Genomic DNA, 20,499 nt, shown 5'->3' with positions numbered 1-20,499 from the left:
GCTCAGGCCTCTAATGAGCATATGAAATGTTAATGTTCAGATAACCTGAGAATTTCAGTTCTTTAAAGGGCCTGGTTCACAATAATATTATTTGTAAGGCGTTAGTGCCTAGAGTCCTAGGTCTGGATCAGGACCTCACTATGCCAAGCACTGTACACAGAACAAAATAGCGCTGAATATTTCTTTAAATAAAAGTTTCCATGTACTGTTTTGAACCATAATAGTTTTAAAAGCCACATTTCTTTTTTAATTTTGAAAAGTAAATAAGCAACCCTTCTTTTGAGGTGGGACCTTGTGTGTCAAGGGGCAGTCTCAAATGAATGTTTACTGTAGAGTCATAAACTCTTACCGTTAAATAGAGAGTTTATAATGAAAATGTTGACAGACCCTGAGCTCTGGTATCACTTCTAAGAATCCTGCTTGATGGATGTTGGAATTTATTTCCATTTACAACCTAAACAAAAAAACCCAAACAAATAAAGGGTGTGTGTATATGCATCTGTGCACTTGTGTACATAAATCTGTGTTTTAAATAAAGATGAAACTTCCTGTCAAGTTTCAGCAGGGTGACTTTTTGCAGCAGAATTGCTGGAAAAGTGGGAGTTTCTAAGGGAAATGAGGACACACCTATGAACTGCATAAGTCTTAACAGGCCAGGAACCTACACAATAGTTTTTATATTTTGTGAATTCCTTTTCTGTTTATAAGCAATTGTTTTAAAAGTTCTGAAATCTTTCAAACTAATGCTGCATTCTCACTGAGATATTCCCTGTGTGCTGTTTGTCTTCAGAAATGTCTTCTGATGTTTGACCCATCGGTCCCCTTGCTAAGTGTTGAGCTAAAACTGATTAATATTTCAAAATAAATTGCTCCCTCTAGTGAGATCACAACAGTACTGATGTCTGGCAGCCATGACTAAATTGCTTGTGTTTTGCTATAAGAGCTGATTATATATTTTACTTGTTATGGACACAATCCTGCACACCTTATTCAGACAAAACTCACAGTGATCTCAATAAGAGTTTTGCTCAAGCAAGGAGTGCATAATAGGGCTTTATACATTTAAGATTATGCTATTTACAAAGGTTTATTCCTCTCACCTCATCTCAATACATTAGAGCTAGTTTGAAACACCACTAAAACCTTCCCTTAAATAACATGTCAATTAACTAGTGGACCTTTGAAGAACCACACTAGCTAACACCCTGCTAAAGGCTTTGCTATGGATAAACTTCATAGTAGATACAAACAGCACAGTCATTAATATCCACTTCATTTCTTTTATCATAGAATATCAGGGTTGGAAGGGACCTCAGGAGGTCATCTAGTCCAACCCCCTGCTCAAAGCAGGACCAATCCCCGACTAAATCATCCCAGAGAGAAAAGTATCACAGAGAAAAGTTTTTTTTTTAAAAAACCAATTAGTTAGAATCTGGTCATATTTAACAAAACATATAGTCTGCGCTTCACATGACTTTCCCCTCAATCTTTTTTATGTAGAAAACTAATCTAGAATAATTATTTAAAAAATGCCAGAGCAAGACATTAAATTAACCAGAACTACAACAACAACAAAAATCAATTCTGTTGGGGTTTTTATTCCATGCTCACCATTGTGATACAAGAGTGCCTTCAGAATTAGGACACTTAACAAGGCAACTAATGTCTATTATAACTTTAATAGTGTGTTGCCCTTTTGATTGGGCAGCACTAATCTGGAAATGCTCAGCAGCAGCTCTTCAATGCAAGATGGGGGTGCTAGGCCTTTTGTCTGCCAATTCTTGTAAATGAATAATTAGCAGCATTATCATCGAGTTCGGCATACGCTCAGTTATGGATGACATATAATCCCCTTCTCAGAATTGTTGCATCATGCAACTCTAACATAAGAGGCTATCTGGAGAGGGGGCCCCTGAGTGGGTGTCCTTTGCTAAGAGAACATGCAGATAACTCACAGAACTCCAGACTGTAAGGTGCAGGGCTCCACCAGGGAAGGAGAACAGTAATCACAAACTCATTGGCAGTGATAACACCTCCCACTCCCTTCTAATAGATCAGCTGCTCCATGACTCTGGGTTCAGCAGGCTCTCCTTGATTTCTAATGTAGGGCTTGAATGTGCACCATTTCAGTGAATGCTGAGCACAATCAAACCCTTAGACTTCTTCTCCCTGGCTAAAGCTGGGATTTGACCTTCTGTTTTTTCTCCTTGATTTCACTTCCTCTCTGAGGCGCCAGCCAGCCAGCACTGACCATTCTCAGCACTCAGGGGGAGGAGGGCACAGCTTTGTGAAGGTATTTAGTTATTGTTCTGCTTAGCACTTTAAGGCCTGAATCCCATTTTTCCAAAAGTGACCTAAGAATCAGGTGTGGACCATGGAAAAGGGAGTCTGCCCCTCTGAGGGAGAGAGGACCAGGAGAAGGAGATCTGGAGAGGCAGCAATAAAGAGCACAATAAGGGAAGTGGACTTAGGGAGATACCAAGAAAGGACAGGGGGAAGGCAGGGAGGAGCCAGGAGACCTAAGGAGATGAAGGGAGTTAGGGGGAAATGGATCCAGGAGGTGGGAAAGACAAGAGGGGACATTTGGAACAAGAAATAATTCTACTTACATATGTTCCTGGCAGGATAAACCTGTCTGGTTTTTTTCAACCTAAAAAAAGAATAGCTCACCAAGAGCAACTCATTTGATTTTGCTAAGGAAAGGTCTCCCTCCTCTGTCACTCTTCACACCAGATGTCTATCAATGTGATAACAGTTGTGAAGCCCCACCTCCAAAGACAATATGTGAAGAGCTGAAAATCAAAACTACCACCCTGTATTTTTATCTGGGTATCATTTAAGGTTAGTGAGCATCATTGTAACTGTCTTTCTGCATATGCTTCAAATGAGAGTGCTAAACAAGCTCTGCTCACCCTTTAATGTCTTACACAATATATTCAGGATTCAATTATCATGTTATGTCCACCTTACTGCAGCTGGGCTAAAGCTGACACCAGAAACTGTTGCTTCTTCCCTCCCCCCAGTTATTACCGTCATCTCTATGGATGTTAGGAGAAGGATAGTGCAACATAAAGGGGTTTCCCCAAATGGACTGTGATCTGCTAGTGTGCCTCAAAGCTCCATTTAAACACTAATTGTAAAATTGAAATGGTATCATTAGAGTTTAAGTTATGCGTCTGGATCCCGCAATGGCTTATGCATGTGCTTAACATTGCTTAGGTGAGTAGTCCTTTTAAGGTAAATCATGAGTGTGTTTGCAGGATAGAGGCCATGATTAGCGATGGGCTGAATTGCGTGCCTACCTGATTGGGTGCTGCAGGCAAAGTAGACACTCTGCCTATCTTCTCCGTGTTTTTGGATCACACGGAGGGTTAGGTGAGGACACCTGCAGTAAGGCAGCAGTATGCATGCTAAAGGCAGAAACATAGGCCTGTAGGGAACTTTTATTGTGAAAATTTAGTAGTTCGAGTGCGGTTAGGCACCTACAGGTTTTGGTGGCAGCCAAGCAGGAGTTTTGTGGCTCACAGTGAAGCCTAAAACTGGGACTTAAGTGCCCAACTACCTTTGTGGATATTGTCCTCAGATGCTGTTTATAAAACCCACAAAACATTTTTTTATCCAAACATTTCAAGAAATATTAATACATAAACACAGGCAGTGCTAGCAAAGCCAAGTATAATTAACTGTAATGACTTCTACCTGTCACTAGAGGCTGCTCTTAATACACAATGATGAAACATTAATAGGAGACATTCTGCTTTTTTCACCACAAATATAGATTACTTACAATTTACTGAACATATTCTGATAAGAAGTTAGCAAAGTTAATTTGTATTTCCAAGGTGTACTTATGTGGTTATCTCTACTTATTTCCATTCCTCAAATCAGGTGCTAAATACAGATCCATTCAGTCTGTCTGTTGTAACTCTTAAAAACTCCGATGGGACTATCAGTATCATAGAAAGTGATCTCATGTTCCAGACTAAAATCCACACTTTTCTATAAAGCTCAAAATAAAATGGATCCTAATGTTCAAAATGCTGTGTAAGTAGTGGCTTCTCTGTTTTAGCAGTAGTTGGATGATATTTCCTCTAATTTACAGTGGACAACACATATCTACAATCTATAAAAATACACTGCATTAAGTTACTGGAAACTTAAATGTACCAGTAAAATAATTCAATTATTTTGTCGTCATCTTCTTCCATGCCACCCCCTGTGCTTGGAATCCTTTCCAAAATCTATTCAGTCCTCCACTCTAACATTTTGCAAGGAACGCCAGAGGATCACTTCTGTAACATTGTTGACAAGAAAAGGTGTGTTTATTTTTCAACTGTGACTATTTGAGGTGGTTGCTGTGTATCTCTTTCCCCTGGTAATCTGATTTTTTTGAGTTAACTGGCCTTTTCTCTTGTTGTAGTGTTAGGTTATGTTAGATGTTTCACTTCTATTTTACTTCAATCCCACTGCAAAGTCATGTTGTTGTCTCTGTGTTTCACCCCTGTGTCTATGGGGAGCCACAAAGGCATAGCCTCAGCTCCCTGCACTAAGTCTGGCTTTCCCCTGTGCCTACAGCCTGCAGAGGGACCCCCTCTGCTGCCTTCTCTTGTGTGCAGCCAGCAGTTTTCTTCAGTTTCCCACAGCTCACCGCGCACCTCCCTCTTGAGCCTACTGTCACCATCACTCGTTTGACTTAAAATAAAATGAGTTAACAGTTTTAAGCACAGTCCTGCACCTCTTGCAATTTACACCAGAACAAATGACTAATCTTAGTGTCTTCAAGAAAAGGACACTCACACAATATGCAACCACCTGCAGCTTCTGGGTCTTGTGCTCCCCTGCCCATCCAAGCCTACTGGGAACATACAACTCACATGTTCCAGAGTCCTGGGGCATTACAGATGGGGTGAGACCTGCCCACTGACAGAACATAACCTCTTTCTATCCTGGGAGGCTGCTTCACTGGGCTCGACGGTTCCCTGAGTACAGTGTGAGAGCAGCTGCGAGCATGAAATACAGGAGAGGAACTCTGCAGACAGACTGACCTCTCGCCTTGCTTTGGGTGATGCTCATCCTGGAGGAAACTATTCTGATGACTAGCCCTCCAGCCAATGACAATCAAAGTCCTCTGTGCAAGTGGTAGAGTGGCTTCTAGTCCATGTGGGGGGTTCCCTGGCTGCAGGTGACAGTAATATACATAGTTGTAACATGCCTTCCAAATTGACTTATAACTCCTCACAAGTAGAGCTGTGTGAATTTTTTTTCCAAACAACCCTTTTTGGGGGGGGGGGGGGGAGGAGGGAAGATGACAAAAAAAGAAGATTCAGCAACACCAACATATTTTGTGAATTTGTGTTGATTTTTGCCAAATGATTTCAGTCAAAAACACTTCAGAAAAAATCAACGCATTTCATTTCAAGACACTGGCAAAAGTTTCACACTTTTTTATGCTGAATGGCTTTTTGTTCAGAAATTTCCTTTACTTTTATTTGAAAACTTTAAAAAAGTAAAAATGCTCAAAATTAAAATGCAACCTTTTGTTTGACCCAGAACAACTATTTTTGACTTTTTGATTCACTAAACATTTTTTTTAATTGTTTTCAGTTTGAGCTGAAATTTTGCTTTTTGGGGGGGCAGTTGCCAGCAAACAGAAAAGCTGTTATTCACCCAGCTCTGCTTATGTGTGTTAAGGAGAATTCTGCTGTGTGCTATAAATCCTGTTGTGGGGATGTGATCACCTTTCTCACAGCCCTGAGACCAGTGGACCTTTTATTGTCTGTCCTGAGCTTGAGATTGTCCCCAGTGTTATGCAGACCTATTGCAATACCAACTAGCTATAAACTGCTGTCAGGGGAATCTCTGTCTCTGGCATCTATCTGTAAAAAAATGCGTGGTCAATGAAGAAGGGGAAGGTGATGTAGGGCAGTTTTCTGGGGGAGAAGCATTAACAGCAGCAGTTTGTAGGTGCTACCTGTACACAGGGTTGCTGCCCTTTTGGATATTTCATGGTAGGCATATTTTGCAAGCCATCCCACCTCCCCTGCAACTTTTGGGCTAGAAACTAGAACTTCCGTGATGGTTACAGACTCTTGTGTTTTTCTTTCTTTGTTTTTAAAATTGGGTAAATTTCAGACACTTTTTTTTTTTAAATATAAATTAAGCTGCAGTAACCCAGGGAGATTTATCTCCAGACCAGCTCCCACAAAGGCTCAGACACATCAACAGCAATGTGCTCTTGTGGCTGCTTCGGTGCTAGTTTGGGGGGGGGGGGCGGGAATGTTTTTACACTTGTATCATATTTTTCTATACCAATTTTTTTACCTCTTGGGACAGTTTCTTATCTTATGTGTGTGGGTGTAAACCTGGAGTAACTCCAGTGGAGAATGTAAAGTGGGGCCCTGTTACAATGTTTCCCAATTAAAATATAACCTTAGCTTGGTTAATGTTTTCATAACCCAAAATATACAAGGGCTTTAAAGCCAAGAAATAAACTTAGGGTGAGATCTTGATCGCTGTATACTTAACAGGAATTTTGCCATTGATTTCAGTAGGGGAGATGTAATCCTTAGTACCTCTTTCCAATATATCTAGTACAACCTGTTGATATCTGTACCAATCACTGGTTAGCTTCTCCCATTTCACCCGGATGCCAATGAGCTGTCACTGTACTGTTAGAAGACACAATACTCTAGGATAGAGGCAATTGCCAGTAAAGTTTTCATTCATGACCTATTTTACCGTTGGGATCCTCTAATGGTGTGGTTTTTAACTGCTTTATAGTTCACTTCTCCATTGCTGCTTCTGTTGTTTCAGCAACTGACTCAAGAACACTTACACAGCTGCAACATCCAGGGCACTGCAGAGATGCTATTCATTTCTTGTTCTCTTCTTCAGAGTAATATTTCCAATTGGCCCTTTAATAGGAGCAGCAAGAGAAAGCATCTTCATATGCCTATAATTTCTGCAGCCTTCTGGGCCTGAAGTGTTCTCATTCTGTGAGCACTTGCATCTGTGTTTAATATGAAAATTTCTCAGGCCAGAGTAAGGCGACATTGAAACAGTCCCAAGTGCCTGTTCTAACTCTGTAAATGCCAAAGTACACTGTGGTGATTACTCCAGGCATTTCTCTTACTCACTGTATGCAATAGTTTTTGTTCTATTGGCAACCCAGAAAATGAACCTGGTGTAATAGGAACAGCAGAGTCCTAAAGAGCTGCATAGAGCTAAAATGCCAGCCAGTTCTGCACTCCTTCACTTTATCAGTGGAAATTCCTTCCTCGCTGATCCATATGACCAAGGGAAAATTATCTCTTTTTAAAACAGCTCACATTTCTTTGGATTCAGTTTCAAATTGTCATTCTTAACCTTATCGCAGACCATTTATAAAATGCACCAGTTCCTGACCAAAAGATTTAGCATGTACCAGATTTGTTATCCATGTATGACGAAGAGTCTGAAAGAGGTGCATGCCACAGAGTACATTCTCCATGAGCTGTTTAAAGGTTCCAAGAGCACTGCATAATCTAAAGGACATTACTTGAAATTGCCAGAGCCTTTATCCTGCTGTAAAAGCAGCCTTCTTCCTGGTTTTTTGGATCTATTTCCGCCTTTGCAGAGCCAATTCAGATCAACATGGAAACCAAACATACCCTATTAGAGCACCAAATGTATCTGTTTCTGATAAAAGACAGAAATCCTCTGTGACTGTAACAGAGTTGCTGGCCCTTTAAATGAAATTTGGCTCAGCACTCCTCGTCCAGTCCAGGTGTGCCCTAGTTTGGTGTAATGAGCTGGGTTGGTCCGCCCTTGAGCATTATAAATGAGAGTTGAGAAAGGGCAGTTCAGAACTCAAGTCGTCACAGAGAGCCTAGAGGGAGTGTTCAGAAAGGGCGAGCCCTCCAGCACTGACAATAAAGAGAGCTCAAAGGAAGAGCAGAGCTGAACTGAGAGCTTCAGGGAGAGGTCCCACTGAAGAACAGGGTGGTGAGAGGTCCTGGCTGAGCTCTGGAGCCACAACAGGCTGGTGAAAGCAGAAGCTAGGAAGGCAGTCAGAGAGTCACCTACAAAGTTCTCCAGGCTGGAGAGCTAAGCATGGCCAGAGACGAGTGGAGAGGGAGATGCCCTCAAGCTCAGAGAGCCAGCAGGTCAGAGAAGGCTGAAGGCTGGGGAATGGATAGGGCTGAGCCCTCTGATGTCTCTAGGCAATAACTAGAACCATACCTGTGAAGGAAATAAGGCAAAGAAACACTCCAGCAAGAGGAGCTGGCTTAGGCATGGTGAGAGATGCCAGAGCTATACCTGGGAGCTGAGCTGGGGCATGGTGAGAGACGGTGGAGCCATGCTTGGGGACGGATGGTTGGGGACAAATGTACTGTTTGGACTGCTCTGAGGGGGATTTGGGGTAATAAATTAAAACCACAAAAAAGGCTATTTATATACTCTGAAGGGTGCAGTGAGTTTATCTGAGGAATCGAGAAGGAAACTGAGGCAAGGTGCCACTTGTTGGGCTGCCCTGAGGCCATGACGGGGGGCTCCCAGTGACCATTTAATTTTCTATCGTCCACACAGAATCTGTTATCCATCATCCTTTTTCCCAACCAGAAACTATGGCTGATGCGAAAGGTTCAATTATCTCTTACAGACTAGTAATGAAATGGCAGGAAAACTCTTCCCTATCAGAAAATGAGAGTCAGTGAGGTACTTATCTGAAAAATGTGCTTCTCCTCGTGTCTGTCTTGCTGTATCTACTAACGCAATGAAACACTTTATCTTGGTTGATTGAGGGAATAAATTCAACCGGAAACTCTTGTCAAACCTTTCTACTGCTGCTTGTATCAGTGTCCAACATTGCACTGGATCAAATCTACTTAGAACTTTAGAAACTCCTCCCCCCCCCCCTTCCTACTAGATGAGCTGCCTCATATTTTCTCATTGTTTAATTAATTAGAACATAAAAATCTGTATTTTTCAGACAGACTTGAAGCTAATAGAGCTGAACCATCTTGTAAAACTAATTCTCTTCTCTTTTTGATAGGTGTGAATGTAACCCATTGCTCAGTGTATGAAATGGGTTTCCTTCTGTGGCTGATCCACAGAGGATATGGATCTATTGCAATTCTCAGCTTGAGAGGTTGGCCCTTTCTCATGCTTTTCATGGTAGCAGTCTCTGGTTCAGTTACAGATGAGACCTCACTTATATGATAGCTGACACACCAGGGATTGAACTGAGGACCTCCAGAGCTAAAAGAACAAGGTGAAGCTAAAATGCTCAGCTCTTAAGATGAGCGCTATAATAGATCTCTCTCTCCTTTGGCTCAACTACAGAGGGGAATACACAATACATATTGGCCAGTTAGGATCAAAAACATTTGGCTAAAAATAGGCAGTGTGACAGTGTGTGTGTGGGGACGACAGCCTGTGCCATTGAGTATTACTACGTATTCTATATTGCAGCGTGCTAACGTTAAATCAGCCCACAGGAGAAGAGTCACCATATTGATTTGCTTTATTCACCATACTGATTTGCTTTATTCAATCATAAAAATATTTAAAGGTACAGACATAAGATGATAGGGTCTAAGACAAGGACTCCATTATAAATATGAATTTTTTTCATATGGGGGGAATGAAAGTTTTCTTTCATGTTCTGTGCATATTTTGGTTCTGTACAATTGCCTCACTTTCATTGCTGGGCAAAGGCAAGAGCACTGAAGAAGTCACTTGGCTCTTTGCCATGTTCCCATCACAATTGGAAGCATATAACAGCAGTGGGATGTAACCATTGTAGGTTAAAATCCTTAAATGTTTATTTGTGGAATGCTGGCTGACACTTTCCTTTCATATAGCAATTGACTAACAGTCACTAGAATTCTCTGACCTCAATGGAAGCTACCTGCACAGCCTAGGGTGAATTTGGCCTGAAACATGAGTAAGCGGTCAATAGAGCATGAGAAAGCATCAGTTCTGCTTCTCAAATCTCTGAAAGTGAAGAAACTGCTTATTCTTTCACAGCTGGATCCAGATTCACAGTTGTTCTGCACCGCCTTTTGCACCAGCTAAGGTGGAACAAATGGGGTGGAGGGGTGTCATAAGGCAGGAGTAGCCCCACAGGGGCCCCCTGTTCCTAGGGTATTTCTCTATTCCTGGTGCACAGCCAGATCTGCGCCATCTCTTCAGCAGCCTCACACTCCTGCTGGGGGCTTTCCAGGGTGAAAGGAGGTGTGCTTTTACTCCCCCTTGATTCTGCCCTCCTTCAGTGGCCCATTGAAATAGTGGATAAGTTTGGCCAACTTTCAGGCCTACTCAGTAGCCTGCACTGGGAGACAAACTGGCCTCCAGTTGTTCCTGGATAGAGGAGGCCCAGTCTGTTTCCCCCATGTTCCTGGGCCGGCCCTAGCTCCAGCACAGGGATGGATTTGCCCCTCCTCGGGCTGCAGGTCTCAAAGTGATTGCCAAATCTGAAATTCTTTAGAAGCAGTGGTTGATGTTTTTCAAAAAGGCAGTGGTGGCCAGTCTTTTATTTCCTAGTTAAGAGTGAGCGTTTCATAGTTGTTCTTGTTTGTTTGTTTGTTTTTGCTCTTCTTATGGAAAGAGAGGTAACAGGTACCCATTTCCTTGTCTAAAACTTATAGTGACTTCTATCCTAGGTGCTGGTACTTTGGCAGGATTTAGAGAGAAAAACAAAAAATAAAAATTACAGAATCCCAAATAATAAACTTAAACAGTAAGCTGGTAATATTGATCCCTTGAATACCAATAGTTAAACTTTTAAAGAATCAATTGAGAAACAAAATTAACTGACAAAGAGTCCTGTGGCACATTAAGCCACAGGACTCTTTTCCGCTTTTACAGATCCAGACTAACACGGCTACCCCTCTGAAAATTAACTGACATTTCTTTAGTACTAAGAGTGCAAAGCTAAACCCACATGATGTGTCTTTTTTACAAGTATAAACATATAAAATGATTTTAAAACAAGTTCAAATTATTACTTAATTCCCTTGGAATAGACCACCTGTAAAATACACTTGGAAAGGTATCCCTGAGTGTTTTAAATACTCTTAAATGGGTTTCTTTCTACATAAACAAAGGGGTGCATTTTTCAAAGCAGTAGGTGGGAGGTACAAACAGGAGTCCAATCCTGCAATTGCTTATAACATGAGTAACTTTTCTCTTACAAGTAGCCTTATTTATCTTACATGAGTAAAGTTATTCAAGTGCATAAGTGTTTGTAGGATTCAGAGACAGCATTTGTAAATGGATTCCCAAATGTTCTTGTACGAAACAATAAGTGCATAAAATTAAGAGAATATCTTTTTAATTCTTCGCAACTTTGAAGTAAAACATTAAGTTGTTAGCCATGCTTCTATCTCTCCCTTGTTTTGTTTTAGCCATTCAATATTGTTCTTTACTGTTTCGAGAGCCTGTTTCCTGGGTGCTTCTCCTGCTCCAGCATTAGGGTATTTTTCAAAGAAATTTTCCATCTTGAAAAGAGAAAACAAAATGAATTCACAGGCAGCAAGTACTTCTGTTGTATTTAACATCAAGTAATTTTTATAAGGCCCAATTCTATGCTCTTGAAATCATGGAAAGTTTTATTTGAGAAAGGACTTCAGGATTGGACTGGTAGTACTTGAATAATAATTTTATAGCATCCAAAACTGTGCTAGGCATCTTAGAGAATAAAAGGACAAGTTTCCTGCCGAGGAAGATCTTACAACTTAGTGGCTTAAAATGACTATAGGCATCATCTCCATACCTGCCAAAGCTGAAGGTCAGTGTTGAACGTTTGGGTTATTGATACTATTCGACCAAGATTTCTATCATTGATAGTGTACCTGAAAAAAATAAATAGTATTTGGTATAAAAATAAGTTTGCTTTTTTGGAGTGTTTGTTCCTTTATTGTTAATAAACTCTTTTAGTTCTTAATCTTTTAGCATCATGAAATAAATGTTGCCCCAAATTTCTAGATGTTACCAGAAATATCTGAAAAAACATATGTGATTTTTGTACTATTCTGTAGTTTAGCTATACCTGGCAAGGTCTCTGATGTAAACATATTCAAAGAACGGTGTCTTCTGCCCGGAATCGAGCCAACCCTTGAGAGAAATTTCCATTACAACACCCTCACATGTCTCTATCCCTTTGTGGAGCTAAAATTGTGTATGGCCAGAGGACCTCTGTAAATTGGCAGGCTTATTGTGATTCTATGCCCTCATGTGATTTTCAATTAGATTCCCTTTCTAATGTCCTACTCTATTAGTAGGAGTGAAAGAGCACCTCAGGAATCGGTGTGAATAGACAGGAGCAAAGCTGGAAGCTGATTTCATTGTTAGTACAAGAGGGAATAAGAAAAGTACAAGACCCCCCTCATTGTAGATTGCTGTGAATAAAGAGAATATTCTGTATTAGGCCAGATTGGGGATTGACTGCTGCAGATTCCATAGAACACTACTCCCATAACTCTGTGGAACTTGCTACAGTTTTCTCCTGGCACTGGCTATTTTGGGGATAGAAATATACCTTGTAGAATAAGTCTTAACTGCTTTTATCTACATCTTTTTATTCCTCAAGTTCATATTACAATTCTTTACCACACAGATATACGGTTCAAAAAGCCCAAACCATAATACAGCACACCTCTAGGAAACTGTCGTGTATGTTCTCTCTCCTTTTCCTCGAAAAATACTTGGCTTTTTATGAGTAAATATTAAAGCAAAAAGCTTCCTGACTGATTCTTCTCGTGCTGTCACAACTTAGTGTGGGAGAGATCACAATTCACTAAAGGTGATAATCAATATGCCTGCAGAAAACCAGAATGGGTAGTGTCTATGTGGGTGAAATGACTGGAAATTCTTTTTTTTTTTTTTTTGCGGGGCGGGGGGTGGGGGGGGGGGAGATGCAAAATCTACCTAGGGCACTGGGCTACAATGCATTTTTTTCTGTAGCTGTTGCACCAGCCTATTGGTTGTCCTAGCAGGTGCAGCCCTTTCACACCACTTGCATGGGAGTTAGTTACTGAATCCGTGGAATTATTGCTCGCCTCTGCAACAGTTTATGATGAGCTGGTGTGATAACTCCCTCTGAAGTTTGTTTAGTTATTCCACTGGTAGCCTAAATGGTATGGAGGGCCTTATACAGCCTTTAGTCTGCAAGGATCTGAGTATTGTGAAAGCTGTGGCAGATTAGGGTGTTCAGTATCTCACAGGACCAAACGTTAATGGCTGGATTCTCAGAAAAACTAGTCTCCATAAACCAATGGGATTCTTCACATGCTTAAAGTCAGGCAGGTTTTTAAGTAACTTGCTGAACTAGGGCCTTAAATGTGCTTCCTACGTTATGCAGTGTTTAAAAGATCTGACAGCTAGTTACTTTGTCCAAAAGAGAGAGAGGTAACTAACAATCAAACCAACTCCTGCATTGTGCTACTCAGCTCTCAGCAAGTTTTGATTCAGACTGGAAATTTAGTGTAGGATTTTCAAGTTAGCAGTAACTCTTCTTTTTCACCACAGGCTTCAGTAATATTTAAAACATTTTCAGCTCTCTGTCCGAAGGAGTTGCTTCTTAGAGCCATTTGCTTCCACAGAAATGGGTAAACCCAAAGATATCTGCAAGTTTTGTTTCACATTAAGAGAAATGGATTGATGTGTTCCTGCACCTAATGGTGACTGTGTGGCGAGACTTAAGTAAGGTGAGAGAAGGAAATAAAGACCAGGAGACTTAGAATTAAGTGTAAAACGTTCGAAGGATGTTAACGTACCTGCTGACTAGGTATTCCCAGTTGAGCCGTATCCAGTCCCAAGCCATGGTTTTGCCATAGCTGTTATAGGAGATGTATCTCAGGACTCTGAACACATCCTGACTTTTAATAAGACTGGTGTTGTAAATATATTTTAGATACCTAGGAGAAACCAGAGGGGGAAACAATTAAACAGACTTTAAAACCTTCTATTAAAGATTGTGAAAAGTGAGTTGTAAAGAAACTATTCAGGCTACTGAGACCAACCTACCATCTGCAGAAATATTTATATTTTACTATGGAAAATCTAACACTAGAGACTTATTTTTCCTAGACCATTTTAAGGATGAAATAGACTGGTCTAAAATGTGATTACCTATTAAGGATAAGATTTTTTTCAAAAGCGACAGGCATGTAGACATCGCCCGTGTTTTAAAATTTTTTTTCTTCAAGGTGCCGCTCAAGCGAAAACAATGCATCTTCCACATATCATGACCTTGCATGCACCATATGTGCAAGCTTATGCCTGGCACGCTACTGACAGAAGAAGTGCTGGAGCTGAGCCCCAGCACAAAGTAAGTTCTGGGCATCTCATTGAAAATCAACCGGGCTTAGGGCCTAGATCATCAAAGATATTCAGGCATCTAGTTCCCATTGATTTCCTATTTCACTTGAAAATTTTACCCTAAATCTATCTGTTTTCTATCCCAGTGAGTGAGCTCAAAGTCCATTAGTCTAACAGGATGAAATCTTGGGAACTACAGAAGGTTTATAATGCAGTAGGTCAGGGGAGTGACCAATAGGTCCATAAAATGGGTGGACTCACTGTCTCACAGACACATATTTAAGGACAATATTAGGAAGCTACTCCTAGCTACAATGTACAGCAGCAGCTGCAAAGAGGTTCCTCTTCAGGTACTGTAACTTGGAGCTGAAGAACAGAACCCTCAGCCCCATAAACAAGTGGCTGAGTGCACAGCCAGCTTTCTCAGTGGTGTGTTCTTTTTCTCCTTTATTTCATTAAAAAGGTTGATTCTGGGAAGGGCCAAATTCCACCTGTGAGTTACCTACAGTGTGGATTTGTTGTTTGTTGTTTTTGCTCTGCAGATTTGGGTTTGTCTGAATAATCCATGTTTTAGTCATAGACGTGATGACTGTGTAGGGGTTAGTTACAAAATAACCTTAAATGATGATGTGCACCTGTGAAGTGATACACAATGCTAACCTCGGTCACCACATATCCATATTACTGTTACCCTCGTCCCCACTCTTCTAGTTCTTCCTATTGTTAGTTATGCTCATTTGTTTAATCTTGTCTTCAATTGTAAACTCTTCGGGGCAGGGACTGTCATTTTATGTGCTAGCATAATGGTGCCCAGATCCCAACTGGGACCTTGGAGGATACAATCCTGATAGTAGTAGTAATAATTAGGGTAGTTGTATGTTTGCAAGAGATGAAGGGCTATAAAAACCATCACCTGAGCATATTCTTTCAAACAAGGGAACAATGACTTTGCCTAGTTACTGACAGTATAATCTCAGGGAGGACTACTCAAGAGTGACAGCATTTGACAATCTGCTGTGTTCTATATCATACTTTATATATGACAAAAATGGTAATGCACGTGAGTGGGTGGGTAGATGGGAGAAGGAAAATAAGTCTTTCAGCGTATTTTCAGCAACCTGTCCAAAAGGGTGATGTCCTTCACTGATGCCAGACCATAGAGCAACTTTTCTTTTTCTTGAGCTAATGAAGTATTTTGGTATTTCTGAAACATATAGTTCCATGATGTCTCATTGCCGGAGTTCTGCATCCCATAGCGATATACCAAGAGCCGGAGATTTACAGGTGGACTAAAAAACATAAAGCAATATATTATGGTTGCCACCTTTTTTTGAGTTGCATTATAATACCATACACAGTACTCTTAACTGAATGCAAAAACCATGAATATTCACCTTGAGCCATCTAACCAGGAATAAAATAAGCTAGATGCATTGTTCAAAGCATCTGGGTCATCCATTCTGCATGCAAATCCTAAAACTTCTGCACGAAGAAGCCTTTAAAAAAAAACAGAGAGAGGGAGATTTTCCAAGTGTTCAACAATCTGAGTCTATATATAATAATGTATACAATAAATTCTTAACCTCATCACATGGCTTCCAGTTTCATCATCGTTCCAACCCAGCTTACTTGCAATGGGTTTAACCAAACTGCGAAAGTATGCCTGAAATAAAGAGGTTTTCTGATTACCCTTATGGGTTTCATGATGTAACAAGGTTTTTATATTCATAGTTTGCCTTTTTAAAAATACCGGTAATAACAACAAAAACCCCTTAACCATACTCTGGAAAAAAAACTTTCAACAAAGTCACCATGTCATGAAAGGTTTAGAGTAGCAGCCGTGTTAGTCTGTATTCGCAAAAAATGTCATGAAAGGGTGTGAACATCATACTGCATCTTTGCTTTGTACTGCTATGATGTGCTGACACAACATGAAGATGTCCCATCATCCTCAAACCTTGTCTACACTATGATAACATAACAACTAGTGTAAACTAGTACACTCTCTGCTCAGCTTGATTCCCTGACATAATGCTGACTACAATTTGTGCTGACCATTGAAGTATGTTCCACCCCAGGTCAGCTATCTTGATTGCTGACAACCTCACTGAGACACAGTTACCTTTGATGGTGTAGGTCAGGCATCAGAAGTTTTGCTATCTTGAACAATCTTGCTTGTAATACACAAGACAGCCCTGGCACAAAAACAACTGTACGGTGAACAATCAATAGGTGGCAACCATAACTGGGAACACTCCAATTTTATTTCCAGTATATAGTCCCAGACTGTATTTTATAATTCATGGACCTATATAAATCAGCTCACAAAATATATGTTAAGAGTATAATAAATAATATACATCTTTTAATGTTGAAATTATACATAAAACAGTTTCAGCAACTTTGAAAATCACTCAGCTTTCAATATTATCATTATTATAGCTCTGAACTGTAAGATTAATAGATTATAAGCACGACTTTCATTGATTGCATCACCTTAAACTTGGGGTAGAGCTCTGTATCATCTCTAAGCATGTCTCTGAGGTAAGATACAGCTGATATAACTCTATGCCAAGGTAAATAGTCCTCTTCATTTTGTAGATATTTTGTTAGATTCAGTGGAACAGCATAATTCAAAAGTTCAGCCCTGAGGAAGGAAGAGAGACAACTGACACAACTTTACAAATCCTGCCTCTTTTGTAACTGAAACACACACAGAAGTCTAGTGTAGTGTGTGTTAATTGTAACCATGTTCAATGGCTGCATCATTCTTGTGAGGAGGAGCTCTTTTCAGAAGGAATTCATTGTATGCAATTTGAAAACTTGCTTGCCTATTTTGGAAACAGTCTAATATTTTTGAGGACGACAATGTATCGATCCTATTGTACAATCTGTAGGAAGCAGAGGGACTTGCCTCAGGAGCATGTGCCTCTCTAGAAGCAAATCTGTTCAAATCCCAATTTCAGAAGAGTCAAGTTAGAAATCAGCCTTCTACTTTTTTCAGTGTCTGTTTGCCTTAGATTTAATTTCTTCTTCCTTCTCCATCTAATCACTGTCCCTTTTCTCTCTGTCCTCCAAATCACTCATCATTTCTTCCTCAATTGTGTACTGCACCCAGTCTACCTCTTCTCTAATAGGAAGAGAGAAGGACAGAGCGGGCCCCCAAACAAGCAGCGTCCTCTTTTCCAGTTTTTGCGAACATGGTTGGGACGAGAAGTTTTCTTGTCTCCCTCATTCCCCCCACTGCCACGAGATAGGGCTGATTAGGGATTCTGGAGAGCCAACAAACTGTCTCCTCTGGGAAGGAATAGGGGCAACATCTTCCTTTCCTCTCCCCAGACAGTAGGAGGTGGGGGCTGCTGTGGCTTTCTTATTCCTTTGCTCCATGGGAATGTGCTATATTATGGAACAGGCACTCATGAGGATTCAACTTACTGTCTGGTCTAAAAATAGACTAGGCAGAGCAAGCACACCACCATTCAGCACAGTGCTCTTGGGAGAGCAGCAATAAGTAAAACTGGGCAAATAGCTGATCGTTCAGTTCATTGGCAGAGGGGGAATCAGACAAAAATTCATTTCCAATCAACCAGATTGATGCTTCAGATTTTTTTTTTCAATCAAAACAATTTGGCAAATTCAACCCGAATTCACAGAATGTTTGTTCACCTGAATCTTTATTTTTTTTAATAATTTCGCTCCGCTTTAGTGATAACCTGATTGACTTCACAGCCTATTCTGGAGAATCCTCTCTTCCCTCCCTATTACATGGTGAAACGGTCCAGGTCTGTATAAAAGTTGGCTTCTGTACACCTGCTTTTAATGTAGACTCTCGACACTTAGCACCCCACTTACGTGTATTGGATGCTATGATGGGACAGCTGAAAATAACACACTTTTAATTGTTGCAGTCATGGAAGTGTTGTAAATTTAATTGGTGAATATGTCCCAGTGGGACTGTGGATACGTGGCTCATCTAAGGATTGGTTTTCTCTTTTAGTTTTGAAACCTGTATATTACATCAGTGACTAAAAGTATTTGGCTACAGGTTTATCAACTCATAGTAAAATGCAGAAAATCTGCCGATACTATTCGGAGTATCTGTTAATAGAGGAGGTTGTTTCAAATCAGTAAGCAATTACAATAATATCTAGCGTTAACATCGTGCTTTTCATCAGTAAATCTCAAAGCACTTTGAAAAGGGTCAGTATCATTATCTCCATATTGCAGCTGGAGACACTGAGACATCAAGTGGTGAAAGTGACTTGCCCAAGGTCAATCAGCAGGCCAGTGGCAGATCCAGGAATACAAACTGGCTTGCAAATCTTTTTATGACCCAGAAATAAACACTGAGGATCTAAACATGGGGAAATATTTTAATGTTGGGGGAAGAATCCAATGAATTCAGTGGGACTGCTTTTGTAACTGTTCACCAGTGGGAGTAATGGATTCATACTCTGGCTGTGAGTTTGTATTTTCACAAAACAATGGGTAGCTAGTGGTCTGATCACATGACTGAGAGCCAGAAAGCCATACATTCCAATACCGCCAATTCACTGTTTGGTCTTTGGCAAATCACTTAACACTTGTGTATCTCAGTTTCCTTATCTGCAAAATGGGGATGTTAATCCCTACCCATTTTAAAGAGGAGTTGTGAAAATTAACTAGTATTTGTAATGCAGAATATTAGTGACATAGAATATTTGTTAATGTGAGTCCCACAGAAGGGACAAACTAGCTCTAAATATTTAGCTAGTATGTTTAATAATCATGGAATCTTGTATGTTATGGGGTTTTTTTTTGTATTGTACATGGTATTGAACATAAAGGGTTTGATTTTAAACGAATAGGTGTACAATTCATGCACACACTTGCTGTGATTGTGTGTGTAATTCAGTCATGTGGGAACAAATGATCATAATTAATCCTTTGCATGCACAACTGCAATAATTACAAGTAAATTGGATGCAAAATTGTGTATATATTTTGCTTATGCAATTGCATTCTTAATGGGTTTAGTAACCAGGCCCAAACCATCTTTATTTTCCTGACTTTTTATGGAACTCTGTTATCAACAGTCCTTCCAGTTCTCACAGTGTTTATCTCTTTTATACACAGCTACTCAACTGCACTCCCACAAGAGCCCTTCACTTCATCCCAAAGCAAAAGGAATTGTCTGTATTGTGTGATAACAGCAATTAAAGTGCTAAAGAGATTATTATAGCACCGTGCTCTTTAAAAGGGCTCCGATAATAAACTTGGGAAAAAGTTACGGAACATACACAGGAGGCACTTTCCAAAGAAAGTTCTGAAGGATTATTATGATTAGATGTCATGTACAAGAGCAGAGCAGCTCTGAAGGAGCTCTCATTACCATTCTAGGGCAATCCACATTGTGTAGTTACCTGCTTTTATTCACCAAACAAACCTTGAAAAGGTACACACAGTTGTGTGACCAGCAAAGAAGTTATGTCTCATTAACTGTCCTAATGTCTCAGGATTCAGAAGGAAATCTGTTGGATTTTGGGATATCTATCGAGACATATACACAGAGGGACAGACCTCTGTGACTCTCTTTAGACACCTGGTTTCTTCTGGGAATGCTTCATCTGGAACATTTCTGTCATGGCCTTGCCATCCACACCAGGCTCAAAAAACCAAGAGTTCTTCAGGCAGAGATAGGAAATAAAATCCTTCTCCCATTGAAGTGAATGGCAAAACTCCCATTAACTTCAGTGATTTAGGATCACACCCTAATATTGGACAGGTAAGGCCAACTCTAACTGATATCAATAAGAGTTGTACCCACATTTGAATTTTCTCCTTATGGAGGAAAATGTAAGAGAAGAAAAGGCTGCTGAAGACAAACCAAGACTTGATTCTTCCTGTAGTTACAATAAAATAATAGTTTAAAAATTCTCATTACCACCATCCAAACCAAGAGAATGCCAATATAATAACCATGGGAAGACATGAAAGCTATTTTGAAATGTCTATAATGTGCTAGTTTCATTATAAAACCTACCTTGCCAAAGAAAACACATCATCCACAAGCCCGGCACGATCACCAGAAGAGAAATACTGCACGAGGGGAGGAAGAAAAAGAAGCAAAAAGATGTTTATATTTTGTAGAAGAAACAGTAATTGTCAATAGATCCCAGAAACCAACCAGCTTGTAACCAAATCCAGTTAATTTAA

At 40.2% G+C, this 20,499-nt stretch overlaps 1 protein-coding gene across 1 annotated transcript in view; it reads right to left on the bottom strand.

Moving 5' to 3' along the window:
* Positions 1 to 9,507: 9,507 nt before the first annotated feature.
* The window catches only part of ENPEP (glutamyl aminopeptidase), a 49,114-nt gene continuing 38,122 nt past the window's right edge, over positions 9,508 to 20,499 (bottom strand). The window contains exons 13-20 of the mRNA XM_074950745.1: positions 20,327 to 20,382; positions 16,801 to 16,951; positions 15,888 to 15,967; positions 15,699 to 15,800; positions 15,423 to 15,593; positions 13,761 to 13,901; positions 11,759 to 11,837; positions 9,508 to 11,483 (exon numbers count right to left, since the gene is read on the bottom strand). Coding sequence (XP_074806846.1) covers positions 11,346 to 11,483; positions 11,759 to 11,837; positions 13,761 to 13,901; positions 15,423 to 15,593; positions 15,699 to 15,800; positions 15,888 to 15,967; positions 16,801 to 16,951; positions 20,327 to 20,382 — 918 coding nt within the window. The 3' untranslated portion in view covers positions 9,508 to 11,345. The remainder of the gene's footprint in view (positions 11,484 to 11,758; positions 11,838 to 13,760; positions 13,902 to 15,422; positions 15,594 to 15,698; positions 15,801 to 15,887; positions 15,968 to 16,800; positions 16,952 to 20,326; positions 20,383 to 20,499) is intronic.

Source organism: Natator depressus, chromosome 4 (genome assembly GCF_965152275.1).
Source record: "Natator depressus isolate rNatDep1 chromosome 4, rNatDep2.hap1, whole genome shotgun sequence".
NCBI classification, from domain to species: domain Eukaryota; kingdom Metazoa; phylum Chordata; order Testudines; family Cheloniidae; genus Natator; species Natator depressus.
Note: the sequence above shows the minus strand (reverse complement) of the source record. Positions and strands in the feature narration are given on the sequence as shown.